Source organism: Macadamia integrifolia, chromosome 13, assembly GCF_013358625.1.
Source record: "Macadamia integrifolia cultivar HAES 741 chromosome 13, SCU_Mint_v3, whole genome shotgun sequence".
NCBI lineage: Eukaryota > Viridiplantae > Streptophyta > Magnoliopsida > Proteales > Proteaceae > Macadamia > Macadamia integrifolia.
The window spans coordinates 14,737,370-14,760,587 of NC_056569.1; the positions used below are offsets into that span (position 1 = coordinate 14,737,370).

The 23,218-nt window shown below is 38.5% G+C and overlaps 1 protein-coding gene across 1 annotated transcript in view; it reads right to left on the reverse strand.

Annotated features, from left to right (window-relative positions):
* The window catches only part of LOC122059637 (protein ROOT INITIATION DEFECTIVE 3-like), a 43,012-nt gene that overhangs the window by 15,645 nt on the left and 4,149 nt on the right, over positions 1-23,218 (reverse strand). Inside the window, exons 5-6 of the mRNA XM_042622551.1 lie at positions 8,906-9,105; positions 3,895-4,022 (exon numbers count right to left, since the gene is read on the reverse strand). Coding sequence (XP_042478485.1) covers positions 3,895-4,022; positions 8,906-9,105 — 328 coding nt within the window. The remainder of the gene's footprint in view (positions 1-3,894; positions 4,023-8,905; positions 9,106-23,218) is intronic.

The following is a 23,218-nucleotide window of genomic DNA, read 5'->3' on the forward strand; positions in this document are numbered from 1 at the left end:
AAGACATGATGCTACTATTTGGCTGCCCACTTCATCCAATGTTTTCTCCTCCAAGGCTGCTTGGGATTTTGTCAGAGTACATAGTCCAGCCACCCCTTGGCACATGCTTATTTGGTTTCCTCATTACATTCCCTGGCATAGTTTCACGGCATGGAGAATATTCACCAACTCATTACCTATGCATTGCTTCCTCATTCACAGAGGCATCTCTGTTGATCCGATGTGTACCCTATGAGGGAATGAGCCGGAATCTGTTGACCACCTTTTCTTCCATTGCTCGGTCTCAAGGTCCATATGGAAAATGATTCTAGCTAAATGCTGGCTGGTCAGTAAAAGAATCCTCCCTTTTGGAAGAGAATGGATGCGGATGGAGAAGAACTTCCGTGGCAAGGCTATTTGTGACCTAGTGGGGAAGCTCGCCTTCTGTGCAACAATCAACCAAATCTGGGTGAAACCATAGGAAATGGACCTCCGACTCTCGCTCACTAGATAAGATTTGGTGTTCCATCTCCTTTGATGTCAAAGCTAAAATCTCTCAGATGTCTTCCTCTTATATGCCGTCTATTAGAAATTGTCATATTGTTCATTCCTGGGAGCTGCCTAGCTCCATTATCAGGGATGCCCCCTTATGAGCTTGACCTTCTCTCTCCTCTCCTCATTTTTTAAGGGTTGTATGTTCTTTTCTTTCTTCTTGATAATGAATTATTTATTCACCCAAAACAAAACATAGGCCCAGATTTGTTGGTCTTTAAGGGTTGTATGTTCTTTTCTTTCTTCTTGGTAATGAATTATTTATTCACCAAAAAAAAAACATAGGCCTAGATTTGTTGGTCTTCATGGGCTGAGCGGGGTCAGGCTTGAAGCCTGGCCTAGGCGTAGTCCATGAGTTGGAGGCATTTCTAAAAGCATGTTAATTGTTAATGGTCATTAATGGAGTTTCCATTGTCATTAAAGGAGGTTCTATTGTCGATAGTAGAGGTTCTATTGACAATGGTGGAGCAATTTTGTTCAGTAGAACTTAGGTAAATGTTTGGTGGATTTGTTAGTGGATCGCATTTTTCAATGTTCCGTAGCCTGTAAACATGTAATTCCTTCAAGAGATAGGAGAAGAAAAAAGAACGAAGAGATGGGCTTTGGCATTCCATGGCTTGTTGTGAGAGGTAGTTGGAAGGTGTGATTCTTTGCGTGGTTGGTGAGATGCTGCTTAGGTGGGATGCCCAGGTCATATCCTTTTATTTGCTTTCCTATATAAATGCATAAGAAGAAAACAAATTATGTTTTGATTTCTGTTATGAAATAAATTCTTTCCTTTTTTAAAATTTTGTTGTCCCTATATCATTGATTCTATTGAAAATTTGCAATTGACCTACTGCTAGTTTACTGTACTGGTTTGAGATCAATTGCGCATTATTTGGTATTAGAGCTCTAAAGGGATGGCAAAATGATAATCAACAGCAGCTATCATATGTATTCGTTGGAGCCAAATGAAATTAAGCTGGGCAGCATTTATGTCAATCAGAATTTCTAACAAGAAAGACAAGATTGGCCCAGATATGTCGGTCTATATGGGCCAGGTCTAGGCCCAAGCCTAAGGCCAATATTTAGTCCATGTGTGGGAAGAATTTCTAGAAGAATATTAGTCATCAATGGTCATTAATGGAGGCTCCATTGTTAGTTCCATTGTCAATAGTGGAGGTTCTATATTCAAAAATGGAGGTTCAATTGTCAATGGTAAGAGTTTTTGTTTGGAAAGTTAGACAAATGTTTGGTCAATTTGTTAGTGGATTGTATTTTTTTAATGTTGGCTTAGCCTTAAAATACATGTAAGGGAAAAGAAAATAATGAAGAGATGAAAGAATTGGGCTTTGGCATTCCATAGCTTTTTGTGAGAGGCACTTGCAAACAAGGATTGAAGTATCGGTATTGGTCGCCATATTGGTTGGCCAAAATTAATAAACGTATCAAAGTGTATCCTGTCGTATTGGAGATACACTACGATATGCTAAAGATACACATAATTGGATAGGAAACTTTTTTAAACATTTTTGTATTAAAAAAAGTGAAAAAAAGAGCTATATATAACATATATTATGCATAAAATTGAGAATACCGTATTGAGATATAAATATATTCAGTTGAAATTGTTCAAAAAGGTGATATGTTCTAAAAAAAAAAAAATTTGAGTTGAGGGCCTTGAGGCTTTGAATACTTGCTTTGTAGTTGTTTATGGCCAATATATATAATCCCAACCATAGTCGTCATGGCATCAAGGCGACCAAGTTTTATTTTTTATTCCCTACTTTCCAACTTTATTTAGTATACTACATATACTTTAGATCATAAAAAATCAACATTAAGCCACATCAAGTCATCAAAAATCAGCAGTAAGCCACATCAAATTATAAAAAATCAACAAGTAATCAAAAATCAACATTTAGAGAAATGCTCTTATTCTATAATAATTTTAACTAGCCAAATGATTTTATTTTTACATGAGACTTTTTGTATTAGATATAACACAAAATCAGCTTTCCAACAAGTCTAAGATTACTTAAATCTGAGTTGTAATAACAAAATTATGTTCCGGTCACAACTTGTTTTAAAGTGCATAAAAACTATTATAATGGCCTGAATAAAAAATAATTTTATAGACATCAAAACAAAAGACTATTTTACCGGACTTTTGGTTTTTAGCAATGTTTTACCATGATAAGATTTATAAATTTTCAGAATTGAGAAAAAACCCAACATTTGAAAGTTGAAAATAGCCCCTACAATAAAAAATCTAGTTTTTGTTCTTAGATTAGGGGGTTGACTTTTTTATCCTTGTGGAATTTTATTTTTAAACTATTTTTATTGGATTCAAATAGGGGGTATATCTGCTTATTTATGAATAATATCTTAAGTGTGGTTTCGCATAAATAAGTGCCCAAACATATGGCTACATACAATGCAATAAGGCAACAGTTACCTAGGCCCCATGCAAACCGCCTTGACAACTATGATCCCAACTTGATTCCCAATTTAGCTAGAGAGAAAAATGGCTAGTCGCAACTTTGGAACAAAACCCCTCTCAAAATATCGTGTTTTGCAAAGAAATGACCCACCTTAGCGATTACATGGTCATATCGGTACATATCATACCGTATTGGTATGTATTGGCTAGTACGTACCAATATGCACAAATACTGTATGGAAAATTTTTAAAATGTACTCAAAAATACGTTTCAGTATGTATCAGTACTTATCAATACGTATCGGCTGTATCAGTATGTATCATATGATACGGTACGATACATATCAATACAACATAATCTTAATATTTCCATATAGCGTATCGGTATGTATTGTATCGATACCGGTACGAGATCACTTTCGCATTAAAAACCCATGATTAAGCTAAAAACTTCTAGGCTTTTGTGCATTGATTTCTTGCTTAGAATCTAAGGTATTATTACGACACTAAATACTAGACCAACACATGGATAACTAGATGGTCTTATTCAGTAGGGAGGTTAACAAGCTTAATGACTGGTTCATTGATGTTCTTGACTAGGGGGTGGGATGAACATGGAAATGGATCGGATGGCTGGAACTGCATCAAGACCTGGTGTAAAGCCCATTTTCACCTCTAACTTGCCAGTTGACCACTAAAATGTTAATGTTTCCCGACCAAAAAATGAAAATACAACACATTTTTTATGGGAATAGGAGCCTCGATTAATTGAATACAGACACTTGAATGATTAAGCCCATGGCCACATCCAAAAACTAAATCATGCAATTGATGTAACCAGAATAAAAGAGCAACCAGTGCACGAGGCTCCTGCAACTGCAGGGTCTGGGAGGGGCAAGTGTACCTTGAGCAGTAATTCAATTAAGGTTATATTGTACCTTTTGCATGTTTAAATATACGAACGATATTTTGAGTCTTAGTGTCCCAAACTCGAATCAAGCCATCCTCTGATCCAGATACTAATAAAGTTCCATTGGAGCTGAATGCCAAGCAAGTAACAGCCTTACTGTGAACCAAACACCAGAAACAAAAACAAATAAGAAGTCTGGTCAAATTCAAAAGAAGTGAGATTTTTGCAATGTAAAGACAATAAGGTCATTACAGCTAAAATTTGCAAGATAAAAAGCCCTATGCTATTAATGGAATAGGCTTCAGACTTCTATCGAAATGCCACCCGAAAACTATTTGCCAAAAAGTTGCATGCTTTCTTCATATAGGTTTAGAAAGTTATAAAATTGGATAAAATGCAATTCCCTTTGTTGTTGTTGTTGTTCCCTTAATATTGTAAGTTGTAACTATCAGAAAATGTTTGTACCAGAGCAGAAAATTGGGCTTCCATTGCAAAAATTGAAATCAGCACACTTGAAACCAAGTCATGAGCTTGAAGCCTTGAACCACTATGCATGGAGTATCAGATTTACTCAGGTTAGATCAGTAACAATATTTTGCTGTTTTATGCGAAAAATAAATGTTCAAACAGTATCAGATACCATTGAGGGAAAAAAAAATTGACAACATTAGCATTACTTGCACTTTTACTCAATACTCTGTACAAAAAGTTACCAGGGTTTGGACATATGACTCACTAATCTTAGATGGCTGGCTGCAATACAATGGATGCCAATTCGAAAAATGAATGCAGCAGCATTCTTAGTGCCTTTTAGTATGCTATGACAAAGTGATGCAGTTAAGGTGACCAATCCGGCCAATTGGACCTTAAAGTGTTTCGGCTCATGGTTGTGGGCTATGGGCATGTTATTTTATTTTATTTTTATTGTAATGAGCCTCTTTTATAAGCTACAAAGCTAGGATTTAAGGAATACAAAGGATTATGTACAAGGATATGTGGGTCCCATGTGCTAATTGTTGGGTTTATGGGCTTCACAATACAGGTGACCATTGGGCCCATGGTGGTTAGGCCCACTCAAGGGGGATAAGCCTAACCGAATCTATTGTGGGAGTAGGTTCAGGCTAGGGGCTATTATATATAATCTCTATGGTCCCTGCAGTCACCATTATGTGAAAACACAATTCACTCACAGAGTTGGGTGAGGATCCAAATGGGAGACTGCAGAGGAGCACACAAGTTGGTGGGACAAGGTTCGTGTTCCAAGTTCAAGTTGTTACTCAAGGGAACTTCACTAACACACTACAGGTAATCTTCTTCCTCCCATTTACTACCATAATGAGACCCTATTTATGGTTTGCGTATATATGTGTGTTCTTTACACTCAAAGGGGACGGTTCTTCGGAGTTTTCTGCAACAAGTGGTATCAATGCTACCCTTCTCAGTTTTAGAACCTTAAAAGTTAAAAAATATGGATGGAAAAGGGTTAGGGAGGGGTTTTTGGTACAAACACGGCGGCTGCGAGTCATTCCCCCACCCACCGCGGAATCAAAATATTTTACGTAGGGGATGTCACTTGCAACACTCCACCAGAAACTGCCCATTCACCGTCGAAAAAAGTGAGTGACAGCCACGTGCTAGATCGGCATGGGTGGGTCATTGCCGAGTTAACCCAATAGGGTTTCGGGGTTGACTCGGTCCAAAGCAACCCTGACATAGACACCCCGACCCAACCCTTGATCCGGTTGACAGTTGACTTTAATCCAACACAATAACCCGACAGTTTGACCCGACCTATGACCCGGCTGGTCGGAAGGGTCCGGTTTTGTTCCGTTCAAATCGGCTTATAAGTGTTTTCACACGTCAACTTTTAAATGCGCAAACGGAGGAATTTTTTCAACGCGATTTTTTGCGTTCGGTCCGTTTATTCGTGCTCTTCATTGTAATATGCAACATGGGTATATTTGGTGTCTATAAAAGCCAGTTTGGCCAAATTTTGTGCATAGGGATATTGAGGACAATTTTAATTTGTCCCCTATTGTGCTGATAAAATGACATATAAAACCAGGAATTGTTGACCTGTAATTAACATATGATATGAATAAATGACTATTAACGGACCCTATTAAATTGTGCATTGCTTATGTTTCATATGTGTTATGTATTTTTCTATATGGAATAAAGAATCCCATACACACATGCCTGTCAGAATAGGGTTATGCACCATTAAAGTGAGTTTGTTTTAAATACACCATAGTGATAAAAACCAAACTCACTGTAATGATTGCATTACTCAAATAATAATAAAGAGACAACAAAGTCGATGATGTTCATCCGAAGGTGACATTGTCCAAGTTCGTTGAGAATCCACACAAACTTGAAAGTACTTTAGCCTGGAAGCTGTTGTTCACCTAAAGGTGATAGTATCTTCAAAGTTATAATATTACTCGCAGTAATTGTAAAGTTGTAAGTGGACCAATGCATTTCAGACCCAAAGATTAGGAATGTAGCTGTGGTTAACAATATTTTCAAGTCTGTGTGGATTCTCAACTAACTTGAACAATGTCAACTTTGGATGAACATCATCGACTTTGTTGTTTCTTCATTATTATTTGAGTAATGCAATCATTACAGTAAGTTTGATTTTTACTACTTTGGTGGATTCAAAACAAACTCACTTTAATGGTGCATAACCCTATTATGATTGGCATGTGTATAGGATTCGTTATTCCATGTAGAAAATACATAACACATGAAACATAAGCAATGCACAATAGGGTCTATTAACAGTCATGTATCCATATCATATGTTAATTACAGGTCAACAATTCTTGGTTTTATATGTCCTATCACCAGCACAATAGGAAGCAAATCAAGCAGTCCTCAATGTCTTTGCGCACAAAATTTAGTCAAACAAGCCTTTTATGGACACCAAACATACCCATATTGCATATCAAAATGAAGAGCACTAAAAAACGGACCCAACACAAAAAAAAAAACTGCATCGAAAAAATTCTCCATACGCACCCACACATGCGGTTTAAAGTCAACACGTGAAGACACCTAATGAGCTGGTCTGAACCACTTGGACCGATTCGCCCAGACCGATCCGATAGTGCCATATCTCGGATCAAAGGGTCAAACATCAAGTGGATCATGGTTGACTCAGTCAAATCGGCCAGCCCACCAAGTCAACTCGACCCCCATCATCAATCCGGGGCATAGCCGTAACGTGCTTTTTCCGACAATAAGTGGGTAGTTTCCTATTGCCATGATTATGTTGATCTCCCCTACAACCTTATGTAAAAAGATTTTGATTCTATTGGGGGAATTACCAACAACGGATGTGTTTCAACTAAAAACCCTACCAAAACCCTTTTTTGCCCAAATTTTCAACTTTTAGGGTTCTAACACCAAGAATGGTGGCTCTGATATCACTTGTTGGAGAAAATCATTCCCTTCCAATGTTTAGAATACACAAATACATGCAGACCATAAATAGGGTCTCATTAATGAAGAAATCATTAATAAGGTAGTTAATGGGAGAAAGAAGAATACCTGTGGTGTGTGGATGAAACTCCCTTGAGTTACAACCCGAACTTGAACACGAACCTTGTCCCACGAACTCTGATTCGCTCCTCTAGGTCTTCTGTAGTCTCCCCCTAGGATCCTCACCACAACTCTGTGAGTGAATTATGTTCTCACTTAGTGGTGATTGCAGGGACCATAAAAACTATTTATAGTAGCCTCCCTAGCCCTAACCTACTCCCACAATAGGTTGGGCTGGGCTTATCCACCTTGAGTGGGCCTAACAACCATTATGGGCCCAATGGGTCACATGTATTAGTGAAGCCCACAAACCCAACACTTACCTCCATTGATTCTGTTTTCCCCTTTTGTTATCATTCCATTTTGAACATTGAAGCCCTGTTGAAGCCCTGAAGCACAGCTGCAACTTGAGATGGAAGACCAGCCAAGTTCCCCAATTCGATATAGTGAAAATCAGGGTTTTGGCCTAGGATCGATTTCCCTGATCTCCCAGATCTGAGACCTGTTGCTGAAACACTTTTAGGAGATGATCAAGGGCCCCTAAAGGACCACTCAACCAAGAGGGTTTGACCTTTGGAGGCTTGTAGCAGCTTCAGCACCTTTTCTCTTGAAAGTTTCCTATCTGGGGCCAGATTACAAACCAGCAGATCTCCCTTGCCTGAGGTCAGAATCAAGGGTACTTTGGAGGGCTTATTGAGTACCCTATAGGAGGACCTTCAACCAGCATATCAGCTTCACCTGACCCTTGACCAATGAGTCCCCTGTTTTCTTCTCTATTCATCCCTATTTGTGAGGTTTTCCTGGAATTCCAGATCTGAAACTTGGAACTGATTTGGTTTAGAGCCTATAACTGGGGTTGTTTACTTTTGTAAACCGCCTTACGTCACTCCTTCCTCCCAATCACACCTTTCAAAAACACTCTTTTTATCCTGTTATATTGATTCATATGGATTTTCAGATCTGATCCACCCAACTGACAGTACCACCTTATCTCCCCTTTTCATTCCTATTTTCTTTCTCATCTACAACAATTGAAAGCCTATTTTCTTTCTAATTTTCTCCATTTAGTTTCTACTTTCTTCCCCTACGGTAAGCCTTGTCCCCTATATTTTATCCCTGAAATTTCTTCACACTAGTTTTTAGTATCATACCTAATCAGATCTGGCCAAATCAACCATCAGATAAGAATCTTTTTCCACTAATCCTTAATCAAGCCCATCACTTGAAAATACATCATTCGATCTGCATTACAAAGCATAACTGCCTTGTGAGTGAAGCAAGTTAAATCCCCAATATATATATGAAAAAAGAAAATTTTCATACTGGAGCCTTTGAACTGCATACCAGAAGGACATTTTGAAAAAAAAAATGAAAAGAAAGAAAGAAAGAAGATATACAAGGAAAGGACAAAGTGTGTGAACCATTAAACAAATAATGCATATTAAATTGTAGATTACAAAATTAATTAACCAGAATATATGAAAATAACAAACCTGTGATCGGACAGTAAACCCATGATATGCTTCCCATAACTGCTGTTCGATGGACTTTCAGCAGCAAGTGCAGCAATGAATATCTTCCCATCTCTACTGCCAGCATAAAATACATGTTCACCAGGATCCAGTGCAATTGCATCAACTATAGAGGGGAACTCAATAGATCTCAATAATTTTCCCTTGGACAAGCTCCAAACCTGACACAATTCATGTCAGGATACATTTTTTTATAAGTACATCAGGACATGTATTTAGAAGTATTATGGTCGAGAAGTGCCAAATGAACAATAATATTCTACATAACTCTCGAAAAAAAAAAAAAAAAAAAGCAGCAAAATGAGCACAGAATAAAGGAACACTACAGTATATATGTTAGAGAATCACACACCCTTCTCAACAGTCGATTTTCAATGCAAAATACCAAATGACAATAGCATGTGTCTTAGCAATTGGTGCAAAGTTGCAGTTTTTTTGTAAATTTTCGTAACTTCGATGAAATCTTCAGGCCACATGCCGCAGTCAACTAGGGCTCAACTTGACTAGTGAAGTGGGTCATGGGTGTGTCATCCTTACTACATAGACCCTGCAACATTTGTCACATTAATTGGCAAATTAGATAGGTAGTTTACAATCTGGATTGGCCCCCTGACATCGATCCATGTATTGAACTTTCAGTTTTGAAATTTCAACTGTTAAAAAGTTAAATCAGCCAGTTAAAAGTAGTTGCAAGGCAAAATGCACTAGGGCTGAAATGTACCACATGATTAAATGTCAATGGACAAAAAAAGACATACTCATAGGCCATAGCAAGAGGCTCCTTTTGGATTGGGCAACCCAAGAGGGGGATTGGGTAAGACAATAAAACTTGACATTTAATACAAATCTACCTCAAAACGCTTTTGATGAACCTAAGGTGAGGTTGTAAAATAAATAAGTGTGCAAATGTAATTGAGAAGGGATGGAGAGACAATGGAATTTACAGAACTATTTAGATAGTATGAAAGCTTGCATACATCCCCTGCCCAAGAGGCACCCTCTTGGACGTTCAACTAAAATGATCACTCGAGCACCCTCCCAAGTCACAATGTTTTTCTGGATTCAACAATAACCCACGTGTTTTGGCTCACACTCAAACCTAGTGTTTCCTAGGCTCACCACTAACAACCTTACAAAAAACTCAATGTTGAGAAAAGAATTAGAAGCTCAAAAGCCAATATAGAAAGTTAAACCTTTTGATAAAAAAACCTCTAACGAGGATAGGTATACAAGATAAATGCACAGTTATGAGTCTCAACAATCTTGCACTAATGACTCGATAAAGCATATTCAATTGATGGTCCAAAAGTTGGTTGAAGTGGCTCCCATATTCTTATTAAGTAAAGCTCAAAAGGAGATCAAAAAGTGCCCCAAAACCCAGGCCTAATGGGCAAATTTTTGCCCTGCTGGTCAATGTACCGGAAGGCCAGTACACAAACTGGTGATCGAATGGTGCCTGAGCACAAGCTGGTAAGCCTGGTTGGCCTTGGGTCCTATTGGCCTATATGTACCAGCAGATCGCACACAAGCTGGCAGGGACAAGGGTTCTCAGGATTCATCGGCAGTATGTATTGGTAATCTGGCAGCCCAAAGGCCCTCTCGGGCTGTGCATTGACCGATAGATGCTGGCCGACCAGCACACAGGCCGGCAGCCCAAAATTTGGGATATGCAAGGTCGGTTCAAGTATGGTTTCTGACAGAACCGATTTCAAACATTTTTCAAGTATTTTCTAAGTAAAAACCCCATTTTAAAACATTTCCTTGCCTAAGGCCATTTTACCAAAAAGGTTGAAGTCAAGATATACGAATAGGGCTTATGTTAGGTCCATAGTTGTCATAGCATTGGAGGGGGCCTAGACGTAAGGCGACCAAGGCATCAAATGAGCTTCGACTTCTAGGCAACACCTTGATTGTGACACCTGAGAATACGACAAGTGTACCGAACCTGCCTGGGAGATCGGTGAGGTGTCCCCACCAAGAATACGACAAATACCAAGGGGTTTGGGAGATCTATGAGGGTGTACAAACTTTACTCCTACATCACCTAGGAGGAAGTTGTTGGGCTAATTGATAACATCTAGCCTCCTTAACATGGTTCAACGTGTTTTAAAGCTTTGAGGCCCATAGGCCAAAGAGGACAATATTGTGCCAAGGTAAATGAGGTCGAGGCATTATAGATAATATCAAAGCAAACCCTAACAGCATGTGAGGCAACAACGAGGACACTTGTCCAAAGGGAAGAAGAATGTGACACCTAAGAATACATCAAGTATACTTAACCCGCCTAGGAGATCGGTGAGGTGTCCCCATCAAGAATACGGAAAATACCAAGGGGTTTGGGAGATCGGTTAGGATTTGCAAACTTTAGTCTCACATCACCTAGGTAGTGGCTGTTGGGCTAGATGATAGCCTCTAGCCTCCTTAACATGGTACAACACGTTTTAAGGCATTGAGGCCCATGGGCCAAAGAGGACAATACTGTGCCAAGGTTAATGGGGCCGAAGCTTTACATTAACAACTATGGTTAGGTCCTTTTTGGTTAAGGTGAGTCACTAATGCCCTCGACTGAGAATCACCTTACATATGCATGCTTAGAGTGACACCATATTACAGAATGCAAAAATCCTAAGGAGTCATTGCCATTAGATGAAGTCTTGATGAGTGATCACTTAAAGCTCTTAATACGATGATGGTTTAATAATCTCCAATTGGTCTCACTGATGGAAGCCTGATCTAGTCCAATTATGCTTCACTATCGTCATGTTGTAGATGAACTTACTGAGAGTAGAGCACTTCAAGCAAAAATATAAGGGCTCATGGTGACCTTTAAATTGCCACTTGCTGCCAGCCATTGGAAGGCCCCAAGCTCATGATAAAGGCTTGATCATCCACGGAACCATAGCTATACAAACCACCCAGCACTTTTACAAAACAAAAAGTGAGGTTAGGCAATAGAAGTTACATATAGACTTTTTCATTTAAAGAACACAGATAGTAATCACCAAAAACCTAAGTATATAACCATGTCTCAACAACTTCCACTACTAAAGGGTCTACAAGCCACGTGCAGATATTAAGTTGTCGAGTCCAACTTTCTTTCCTTGATGAATATATACAGACATAAATATATACAACAAATTATACAGGTTGTGACCCGTATTCCGCAGCAACTTACTGAACAACTAGCTGATGGTAATTTTGCACAGCGAACTGTCTATGTTGAACAGAAAGACGCGGTTAATACTTTGGTCTATACTATAACTCTTCATTTTGTTGGACCAGCTGAAATTCTAGCTGATCGAACAAGAGAACAACTTATGAATCTTCGTTGTTCTACACTATCTCATTATAGATGGTATAGAGACGTCTTTTTTGCTAAAGTCTTTTCGAGAGAGGACTGCAACAATTCCATGTGCAAAGAAAAGTTCATCTCTGGTCTACCTCCTTTATTTGCTCAAAAGGTAAGGTATAGACTTAAAGCAAAGCATAATGGCACTATTCCCTTCGAGCAATATAACTACGGGGAATTAGCTGCTGAAATATGCAATGAAGGTCTTCAACTCTGCACAGACCTAAAACTCAAAAAAACAACTGTCTAAATAGATACAAGCTGGATTTAGAGAACTTGGAGATTTCTGTAAACAATTTGGGTTTGAAAAGGTTCGCCTTCTAGGCTCCAAGAAAACCCAAAGGAAACTCTCTAAGTTTTCCAAACCTAAATACCAGGCCAAACACTATAAAACTAAACCGAAGTGCTTCTTCAAGAAACGCTTTTCCAAATCTCGTCCTCAAAACACTTTTCCTAATAAACCTCCTATTTGTTATAAATGTGGAAAGTAGGACATTATAAGAATAACTGTCGAACTAAAGCTAGAATTAATGCTTTAGAAATTGATGACTCTCAGAAAGTCAAAAGCAAAATCTTGAAAAGGTCTTGCTATACAGCTCTTCTGACCCTGAGCCAGACTCCGAGTCCAACTCTGATCAAGATATTGCTAAACTTGAATTCGATAGTGATTCTTCTGAGTCTAAATCTCAGACTCCCCATTGTAGTTGTGATCCTTATCAGACTATGCTAAAAGAAAATGGTTTGATGGTTCTCTCATCTGAAGAATCATTTCTTCTAAAAACCATTGACCAAGTCACTGATCCTACAACTAAGGCTCAACTCTTACATAAGCATATCACCTTAGTTAAGGATAATACTAGGCCTAGCCCAATTCCTCAAAAACCTACAGTTCAAGATTACAGCTTTAAAACTATAATCAATCGGGTTAAAGCTACTTCTCTTACCCGAGAACCTACTATTCAGGAACTTCGTAAGGACCTCAATGAAGTTAAGACTGAAGTTCGAGATCTTAAACAAAGAATTCAGATTCTTGAACTTTATAATACACAACAGGTTATTGAGCAAGATTCTGACGAAGAAGCTTCCTTCAAGGATCTACTAGCAACTCAAAATATAGTAGCTAGTACCTCTGCGACTCCTGCTGCAATTTCTTCTGATGACGCTCAAATCTTAACTATCCAACAGGTTCAAACTCATCGATGGCATGTGATGATTGACATCGTTGTTAATCATGAGTTTAGCCTAAAGACTATCGCCTTAATCAATTCAGGCGCAGATATAAATTGTATTAATAGAGGACTTGTACCTTCTAAATACTTTGAGAAGACCATTCAAAAATTGATTACTGCTAATGGGTAGAGAATGCAAGTTGAGTATAAACTCCCTTCTGCTTCTATCTGTAATAATGGACACTGCCTGAAGACTCCTTTCATAATGATCAAAGGACTCTCTCAATTTGTACTTCTTGGTACTCCATTTCTATCCCAGTTGTATCCATTACAAATTGACACAGTCGGTCTTCACTCGATGATTCAAAATCACCCTATCACCTTTCTATTCATCGAACCTCCCAAGGTTCATATGGTGAGTGAAATCCGGGATCAAGTTCAGTCCAAAGAAAAGTTCATATGCTCTTTATCTTCTGAAATCCAACAAAAGAGCATACAACAAAAAATTGATGACCCTAGTTTTCAAATTCGAGTTCAAACCTTCCAAGCTCAACTTGAAAAGGAAGTCTGTTCAGACGTTCTAACGGCATTATGGTCTAGGAAAACTCATATTATTACTCTTCCATATGAAGATACTTTTTCTGAAAATCAGATTCCCACTAAAGCTCGGGAAGCTCAAATTCCTGATCATTTAAGGGAAACTTGTCAGAAGGAAATCTCTAAACTTCTTGCTAAAGGTCTTATTAGACCAAGTAAGTCTCCCTGGAGTTGCACTGCATTTTATGTCAATAATAATGCTGAAATTGAAAGAGGTGCACCCAGACTTGTCATCAACTACAAACCTTTAAATAAGGTTCTTAAGTGGATTCGGTATCCTATCCCTAATAAGAGGGATCTTCTCAATCGATTATACGCCTCCAGCGTATTTTCCAAATTTGATATGAAGTCCGGATACTGGCAAATTCAGACAGCAGAGAGCGATAGGTATAAGACAGCTTTCGTTGTCTCATTCGGTCAATACAAATGGAATGTTATGCCTTTTGGATTCAAAAATGCTCCATCTGAATTTCAAAACATTATGAATCAAATTTTTAATCAATATTCACAGTTTATAATTCTATATATTGATGATGTCCTTATATATTCTCAGGACATTTCCCAACACGGAAAACATTTAAATCTTTTCTCTTCTGTTATTCGTCAAGCAGGACTTGTTGTTTCTGCCAAGAAAATAAGTTTATTTCAAACTAAAGTTTGGTTCTTGGGACATTACATCTCTTTTTGATCAATTATTCCCATTGAACGAGCTATTCAGTTTGCAGATAAATTTCCTGATGAAATAACAGACAAGACTCAACTCTAAAGGTTTCTTGCTAGCCTAAATTATATTGCTGAGTTATATAAAGACTTAGCAAAGGATGCCAAACCTTTGTTTAATAGGCTTAAACAGCAGCCTGAACTATGGACAGATGTACATACTAATTCTGTTCGCAAAATCAAGCTTAAAACTAAAACACTCCCGTGTTTAAGCTTACCACGACCAGATTATTCCAAAATTGTTGAGACCGATGAATCCGAAATTGGATATGGTGGTATCTTGAAGCAAAAATGTCATAATCTTCTGAACGAAGTCTTAGTACGTTTTACTTCTGGTACTTAGAATCCCACTCAACAAAAATATTCAACAATAAAAAAGGAGATTCTTTCACTAGTTTTGTGTATAATTAAATTTGAGAGTGATCTTCTTAATCAACATTTTTTGATACGAGTTGACTGTAAAGCAGCTAAAGATGTCCTTGAGAAAGATGTCAAAAATCTTGCCTCAAAACAAATCTTTGCTCGATGGCAGTCACTACTCTCTGTTTTTTATTTTAGTATTGAATTCATAAAGGCAATACTAATAGTTTACCTGACTTTTTAACTCGAAAATTTTTGCAGGGCTCCAAAACAAAAAGTTGTTATCCCTGTCTCTCCAAATAAAGATGTTGCCTCAACATCCTCCAAGCAACTTCAAGAACATCCTTCTCCTATCTCATCCCAATCTCCATCACCTGCCTCAACCTTAAAGGCTATCAATAACTCTCCTTTCATAGCAACAAACTTTATCCCAGTCATTCCCATAGAATCCATCCATCTTCGCCACACTCCTTCCGAAATTGCCACTATTTACCTCCGTGATCACCTTCATCCTTCCACTGGTGATAAAACTCGTTTTTTCTATGAAAGAATCCTTAAAGAAACTCAAAGTGCTCAAATTCAGCACCATTATAGATCTGCACATGTTCGGGCTTATTCTAAGCTCAATATATCAAACATCATTCGTGATCGCGAATGGGGATCTTCACCCCCATTCAAACGCGAATTCCATGATGTCACCGGCCTTAAACTTAGGTCATATGATTATGTCGATTATATTAAAGCTTGGGACATGATATTCTTATATCAGAACGATCATGAAACCCATTCCTGGTTCGTGAAGTTTCGACTTCAACACACCTTATTAGGCGTGCCGAACGGGTTTCTCCAATGGTTCTTCACTTGGGGACCGCCTCTAATTGAGTTCCTTCCTCTAGCTCTTCAGCAGTCCGTTACCAAGTTTAAAGACTTTAATCAACCTCTGGATTCTCGGGCACTCTTCGTTCAATTTTTTATCTTATACGAAGTACCCTGGATCCTTCAGTGGAAGTATCAAATGACTACTGATGAATTCGAATAATGGAACTACGTTCCTCATTTGGAGAGGCATCTATCTGTCAAATGGTGGGATAAATTTGACATTTCACCATTAACTGGTTCCCGTTTTGTGCCAAAAAGAGGCATTGGTGCCGATCTGCCCCTTCCACCTTCTTCTTCAACAACAGCTCAGACGCCTTTTTATAATATGTTTCAAGCTGCTCGGCGTCGTCTTCCACATTTATCTAATGAGCAGATTCAAAAACTCATCCTCACCGCAATCGGGTTTAACCTTTAATCCAACGATCCTGCCCCATCCTCATCCTCGACTCTTCCTCCTTCAGATGATGGCAGTCAATGCGCTCAATGGCCTGAATTTTAGGCCTTAAAAAAAAAAAAAAAAAAAAAAAAAAAAACCCAGAATGGATAAGAGGTCTCACTGCACCATGAACCAGTGCCATGTTAATCAGACACGCTATTTTGATTCTTGCCAGGTGTCAAGCATTCACACCTGGTGCCACTCTAATCAGACTGACGTCTTGGCATGCGTCACGCCGCACTATAAGCGCATTATAGTGAATGTCACGGGTGGACACTTTAATAATTCACCTCACTAAGACTCTTCTGGAAAACAGTGAGTCCTCCCACGTGGAATGCCAGAGAATCTTTTCGTGGCTTATTTCTAGCCATACACCTGGACTACGGACAAGCTAACTTTTGGCCGAAGCTTATCAGTTTCTGACACAAACCCCACACCTTATTAGGTGTACCCTCTTTCAGAAAAGAACACCTTATCTTGAGGTTGTTCATTTGTCATACTCGGTTGGTTAGATGCCTATTCGACGCCATCTCCATCAAGGTCCATCAGCATCCCTCAACCACAATTTGTTGTAATTTGGTGTCCGCCATCTATAAAAGGAGAACTCTTCATTCTTCAAGGGCACCACGAAATATACGAAGAAATAGAGATATAGATAATTTTTTGAGTGTTTAGTATTTTTGTAAGATTTGTGAGTATTCTGTAAACATTTCAAGTGTTGTGCTATCTACAACTGTTCGTGTTCAAGTCTGTAAATTGAAGTTTCTCATGTAAGTTTGTCTTCCTTACTTTTGATTTCGTGTAGTATGTTTGCTATTAGAAAATTAAAAGAAGAGCTTGTTTTATTAGATAATTTGATTAATATTTCTTTCAATTATATTGATTTTTATCTTTATCTTGTCACCGAATATTCTAGCAACTACGCTAAAGAATTGCATAGACGAGAAATTACTGAATTGGCTAACTTGCAGTCTAAGAAAAGACAGCTCCTTACTCTGATAGCTTCCCTCGCTGCTTAAATCCGACCTTCCTTTGATTCTGGTTGTAAATGGTATCAGAGCCAAGTTTGAACAGGTGCCAAAGTCGTAAGGACCATTAAATTGGTAGTGTTTCACCCTTTGTCATATAGACCTACACCCAAGTCGTGTCGACCTACACCCAAGTCGTACTCAGCCATGTTGCCGCAGATAGGCGTTTGAAGGCGAAATAGAATTGACAGTAGGCGGATTGACAATAGGATATATTGACCGAAACCCTTATTGACTCGACCCTCTCAGATTATGACTTCATACTTTCGCTCCAGCTCAAGAAGATCTTCATCTTCTGAAGCTAGCACCTCCAGAAGGACTAATAACACAGTCCACAATTCCGAAGAAGTGGTTTTTTGCAATCTTGAAGTTGCTATTAATAATTATACCATTCCCAAAATACCTGAATCCGAGGTATATCATAAAGGCACTTTCGCATTTCATAGTGACTATGTTATTAAGACATGCGAAAGTACTCATACTCTTGCTTCTGATCAAGAGCAAATTCAGCTTTTGACTAGCTCCCAGATTCAGAGGCATAGAGAGCGTGGATTTAAGTTCATCCACATCGGCCTTGTTCAGGTCGCCTTGAAACCCTTAACTCTTTTAGGGTTGAATAGTGCAGTTTTTGCTACCATTAGAGATGCGAGAATGAATAATTTTAATGAATCTCTAATGGGTGTTGTTGAAACCAGCCTCTGTGAAGGACCTGTCTATTTTCAAAGTAGACCAAATTTACCCATGTCCCTCGCAGACCCAAATTTATTAAATGGTGTTGTTATTACCTTAAGAACTTTTGGATACGATATTCTCCCACGAACTCAGAATATTATTGTAATCTATCGTATCTATTACAAGGCAATGACCACCTGTGCACCAAATGTTAAGGTTATAGATCCAAAAGGTCAAACTGTCTGCTTTCAGCCCAATTCTAAGAGATCTCAAGTTTTTGTGCCCCGATGTATCAGATGGTCAGAAGTAAATCTTCTTGACTCTTGGACCTTAACCTCCGTGGCTCAACCTCAGCCACCCATGAGAACCTCTCCATCATGCATTACTCAGCTTCCTTCTGGTGATGTTGAAATTACTTTCGATCGTAGATCTAATGATTCAAGAAGATCTACCTCTTCTGTAATTTCTTCTTCTTCTGAATATCCTTTGTTTCAAGCATCTTCTCGCGCTTCCACCTCTAGAGTTCATAATGAGAATTATGATAGAATCATAAATCTTCAGGGTACTAACCGTACTCCTTTTTAGGTTAATCAACCTGTTTATGGTCCTCTGCAAAGAGAACAATCTCAGGCTCAATTCCAACCTCCTCTTAATAGGGAAACTGGGTCTTCTTCTCCAACCCCTTCTGATATGCAAGCTCCTTCAGGAATCATGATACTTCATATTACTGAAGAACCCAAATTCCAAATTAATACGAAATTTCTAATTCAAGAATACTGATCCGCTAAGAACGAAGGAAAAAAAAAAAAACTTTTTGAAGAACATTATCCTTCTGATTCTGAGCGGCAAGAGCTTCACGAAAAATGGGTTTCTCACATGGAAACTCATCAAATAAATCTTTCTTTCTTTCAGTGGTTAAAAATTTATCTTCTTAATAAATCCTCTAACCCTCATCTGGTTAGTGAGATTAAGAAGATAACAACCACTTTTGTTTCTAAAGAAGGAACAGAAATTGAATCTGTTCATCCTCCATTTCAAGCCTTAAAAATAGGCAATAAGAAGATGGTTGTTCCTCTTAAAACTTCAAGCCATACCTCTTCTCCTTTGACTGAATTTCATCTTAGTCAAGTTGTTGAACAAAATAACTTTACTAATCTATGTCTTCAGTCTATTGGAAACCAAACTGATCGTATTGAGACGATAGTAGACTCATTGAAAACTTCTACTCCGTCTACTTCTCATGCTAAAATTGAGCATATTTGGCCAACTTTTGCTTCTCAACCTAAAAGCAAGCCAAAAGAATCTACTTCTCAACCAAGAAGCAACCAGTCTGTCTTATTTAAACCTCCTCCAACCTTAGATATCCCAAAGAAGAAAATTGAGAAAACTAAGTCTAACATTCTTGATGAGATTGTTACCCGACTCCAAAAGATCCAGGTATCTAAAGGAAAATTAGAAGACAGTCAGGCCCTAACTCTTTCTCTTGCTGAACCCTCTGATTCTGAAATTGAACTAACAGAGAAAGAATTCCAGTCTATGCTACCTCAACAGGCAGCATTTCCTAAGTCTGTTCCTCAACTTAATCAAGTAATGAGGAAAGCTCGAAAAGTTATGCCTACCGCTCCAACAAACTATTATTACCCTCGACCTTCTCCTGTCGACCTTCAATTTGAAATAGAAGGAGAACCTACCAATTTTCTGATCGATGGTAATACTATTTTTTAGTGGAATATTGATAGTTTATCTGAATATCAAATCATCAATCTTTTAAAACAGATGCTTATGTATGCAACTGCGGCAAAATTAAATCATTCATCTGATTCTGATGTTGCTAAAATGATAATATATATATATATATATGCTTATTTCCTAGGGAATGTTTTTTCACCCTCAAGTAATTAGTAAACAAATTCAAAGTGAACATACATGGACATTCAGTGTTGACATTTCGGACAGTTATTCATTATGTTTCCCAACATAAATTCCACACCAATTGTTAAGAATGATCAAACAACCTATTTCTTCAAAGCATAAGAAAACCAAAGGAGCTAAAATCTGACAGGTGCTAATTGCATATGGTGCAGATTCGCTTCTCCTCTTTTAAATAAAGCAATGTTCAAATCTGATTGGTCAGCAGAGCAAGTAATAGGGGCCAAATTATGTATGTTAGCAGAGGTCCAACAAGAGGAGAAGATTCAACAAAAGCTGAGCCAATTGCTTATAAAATTAAAAAATAAAATAATAAAATTATGCCATTGCCCCCTTACAAGGTTGGGAACTTTTTCCTGCTTCCTTGAAGCAATAAATCTTCGAAGCAAAAGCCAGATCTTGCTACTAGAAAACCGAAGGAGCAACAAAGCAGAGAACTCAACTAAGGCAATAGACTAGGCAAAAACAGGGGACTCAACAAAAGCTGAGCCTATTGCTTATAAATTTAAAAAATAAAATAATAAAATTATGCCCTTGCCCCTTACAAGGTTGGAGAAGCAGTAAAAGCAGGGGACTCCACTAAGGCAATAGACTAAGTAAAAACAAAAAAGGAGACTGATGGGGTAGCCTTAGGGAGAAAAGGGAAAATCGCACAAAAGGGAGAGGGGGATCACACACCACGCACAAATTCACTAATTCTAAAATTAATTTCACTCCAAAACTAAAACATTGAATTTATGCAGGTATTTAAAAGAAAATAATGAAACTCCTACTTAGACTCTAACATTAAAACTGACTCCTACTTCATACGTATCCTACCCAAAACAAACTTAAGAAAAATAAAATACTTAGAAAATAAAAGACTTAATATTAAACTAAACTACTTCCAACCCTTGTTGGACCAAAAACCTGGGTTGGACCAGTTGTTCTTGGCCCTTGGCTTCCCCAACCAGTCATGCTGGTCCAACCAAGTAAATGCAGGTGTATCTACATCAGCTCTCCCCTTCTGAAAAGAACCCGACTCCGTCAACTCATCCAAGAATGCCATCAGAGTCGATGCGCTTGATGAGAAAAGTACCAATTATCTTCTTGAGCTTGAGAGTGGGAATATCCTTTGCTGGTAGGAACTTCATCTCAAGGCCACCATGCTGAAACGAATAGGTATTCTCATATCAACAGTGCTTGGCTTTCTTGTCGAACAACTATAGGCACCCCAAAAGAATATGACTAACTTTCAGCGGGAGAACATCACACTGAACTTGATCAATCAGTCTGCCCATGGAATATGTGAGCAAACACCTTTCATGAATTTTCATAGTATTGTTGTTCACCCACCCAACCTTGAGGGGTTCGGATGAGGCTCAGTTTTCAAACCCAACTTGCGAACATCTTCAACAACGACGTTGGTGCAACTGTCAGGGTCGATCACCATATTACACAAGCTATCATTGCATCGCACCCTGGTCTGAAAGATACTGTTACAGCGCCAATCGTCCTCCTTGGGAATCTTCTGTGTAGTCAAGAGAGGACGGATCACATAGAACGGTTGAGGCTCACCATCATTAACATTAACCTTATTGGGCTCATGGTCACATTCAGCCTCCAAATTTAGTGTTCCTATGTTTGTTGCTCTTCTGGTACATAGGGTATGAAATTGTCCTTGTCGATGTATGCCAACAACCGATTAGGACATTGATTTGCTCGATGCATGTACCCCTTGCATTGGAAACATTGAATAGCTTCTCTTGGAAATACTGAGTTCCTGTCATAACCATGCTAAAGTGAGGAGTAAGGCTGATTCGGTTGTGAAAATGACATGTCTGAATTGCATCGAGGTGGAGAATATGGCTAGCTGGGTCGTGAAGATGACATAGATCAAGTACTAACCTATGGTCTGCTGATTAACTTTTCCTGTGGAGATGACTATGGCTGAATAGAACTAGGACCTCTAGGAAAAGCATCTATAAATAACCTCCGATTGTATGGACGTTTCAGACTTCCCTCAACCTGATATGCTACATATACGACATCTTCCATTGTAGACAGTCAGCTAGATGCAAGGGCAGCACTAAGTTAAGAGTGCAAACCATTGTGGAGTTATGCTACCAATACTTCTTCATCCCACTCAAAATCAGTACAAGTGGACAAATAATAAAATCTAGCTACATACTCTTCAACGGTCAAATTCTCTTGTTTCAATTGTGCAAACCTGAGATGCATGCGTTACTTGTAATCAAAAGGTAAGAATCTCCGATTCATGACTTCACGCATTTCAGCTCAAGTACTGACTAAACCAATGCCTTGGGTTCGGTTTTGTTGCTATGGCTTGATCCACCAGATTCGGGCCGTGCCTTTCAGTTTGTCCTCTGCAAATAGGATCTTTAGGCCTCAGTCAACCCATACCATCTGAAGAATGTCTCTAAGCTGTGAATCCAGTCAAGGTACAGTTCTGAATTGTTGTCTCCATAAAAATCAAGGACATCCAATCTTGCTGCTCTTTCTGCTCCATCATCATATCGACTAGTTCCATATGGTGGTGGAGGCAGTGGTAGAGGCGGTGTAGTGGCGGTGGTGGATCTTATGGAATGGTGTTGGAAGAATCCCCAGATTGAATGGGACTTTTCCTCTATCTATTGCCACCAAACGATCAATAAAAGCTTGCATGGATTCCATCGTTGTCATAATAGCTTCAATTTTGGCATCAGTTTCTCCCTTATAGGAGTTCAGCTGTTGAACAATTTCACTATTAGCTACCATGGTGGAGATGGGTAAGATTACACTTGAATATGATGGTAAAGTAGTAAATAGAGGAGGTTTAAGGGCAATGGCAAAATGGTAAATAACTCTTCTTTTTTTTTTTTTTTTTGCAGGGATGGCAGAACTGTAAATATTGAAATTCAATTTAAGACAAAGTGGTGTATACGTGTGGGGAAGGGGTCTAATTGAAAATAAGAAAAATTATGGGATAAAAAGGGATAAAGGATAATGAGAGGGGTAATGTGAGAAATAAGCAAATCAAAGTGGGGTAATTCTGGAAAAGAGGAATTAGAAAGAAGAAATAAGAATCGATAGGTTTAGATTACCGACTAGAAGATTCTTCTCCTCCTCCTTGAAGATGGAACCAGTAGGGGGAGT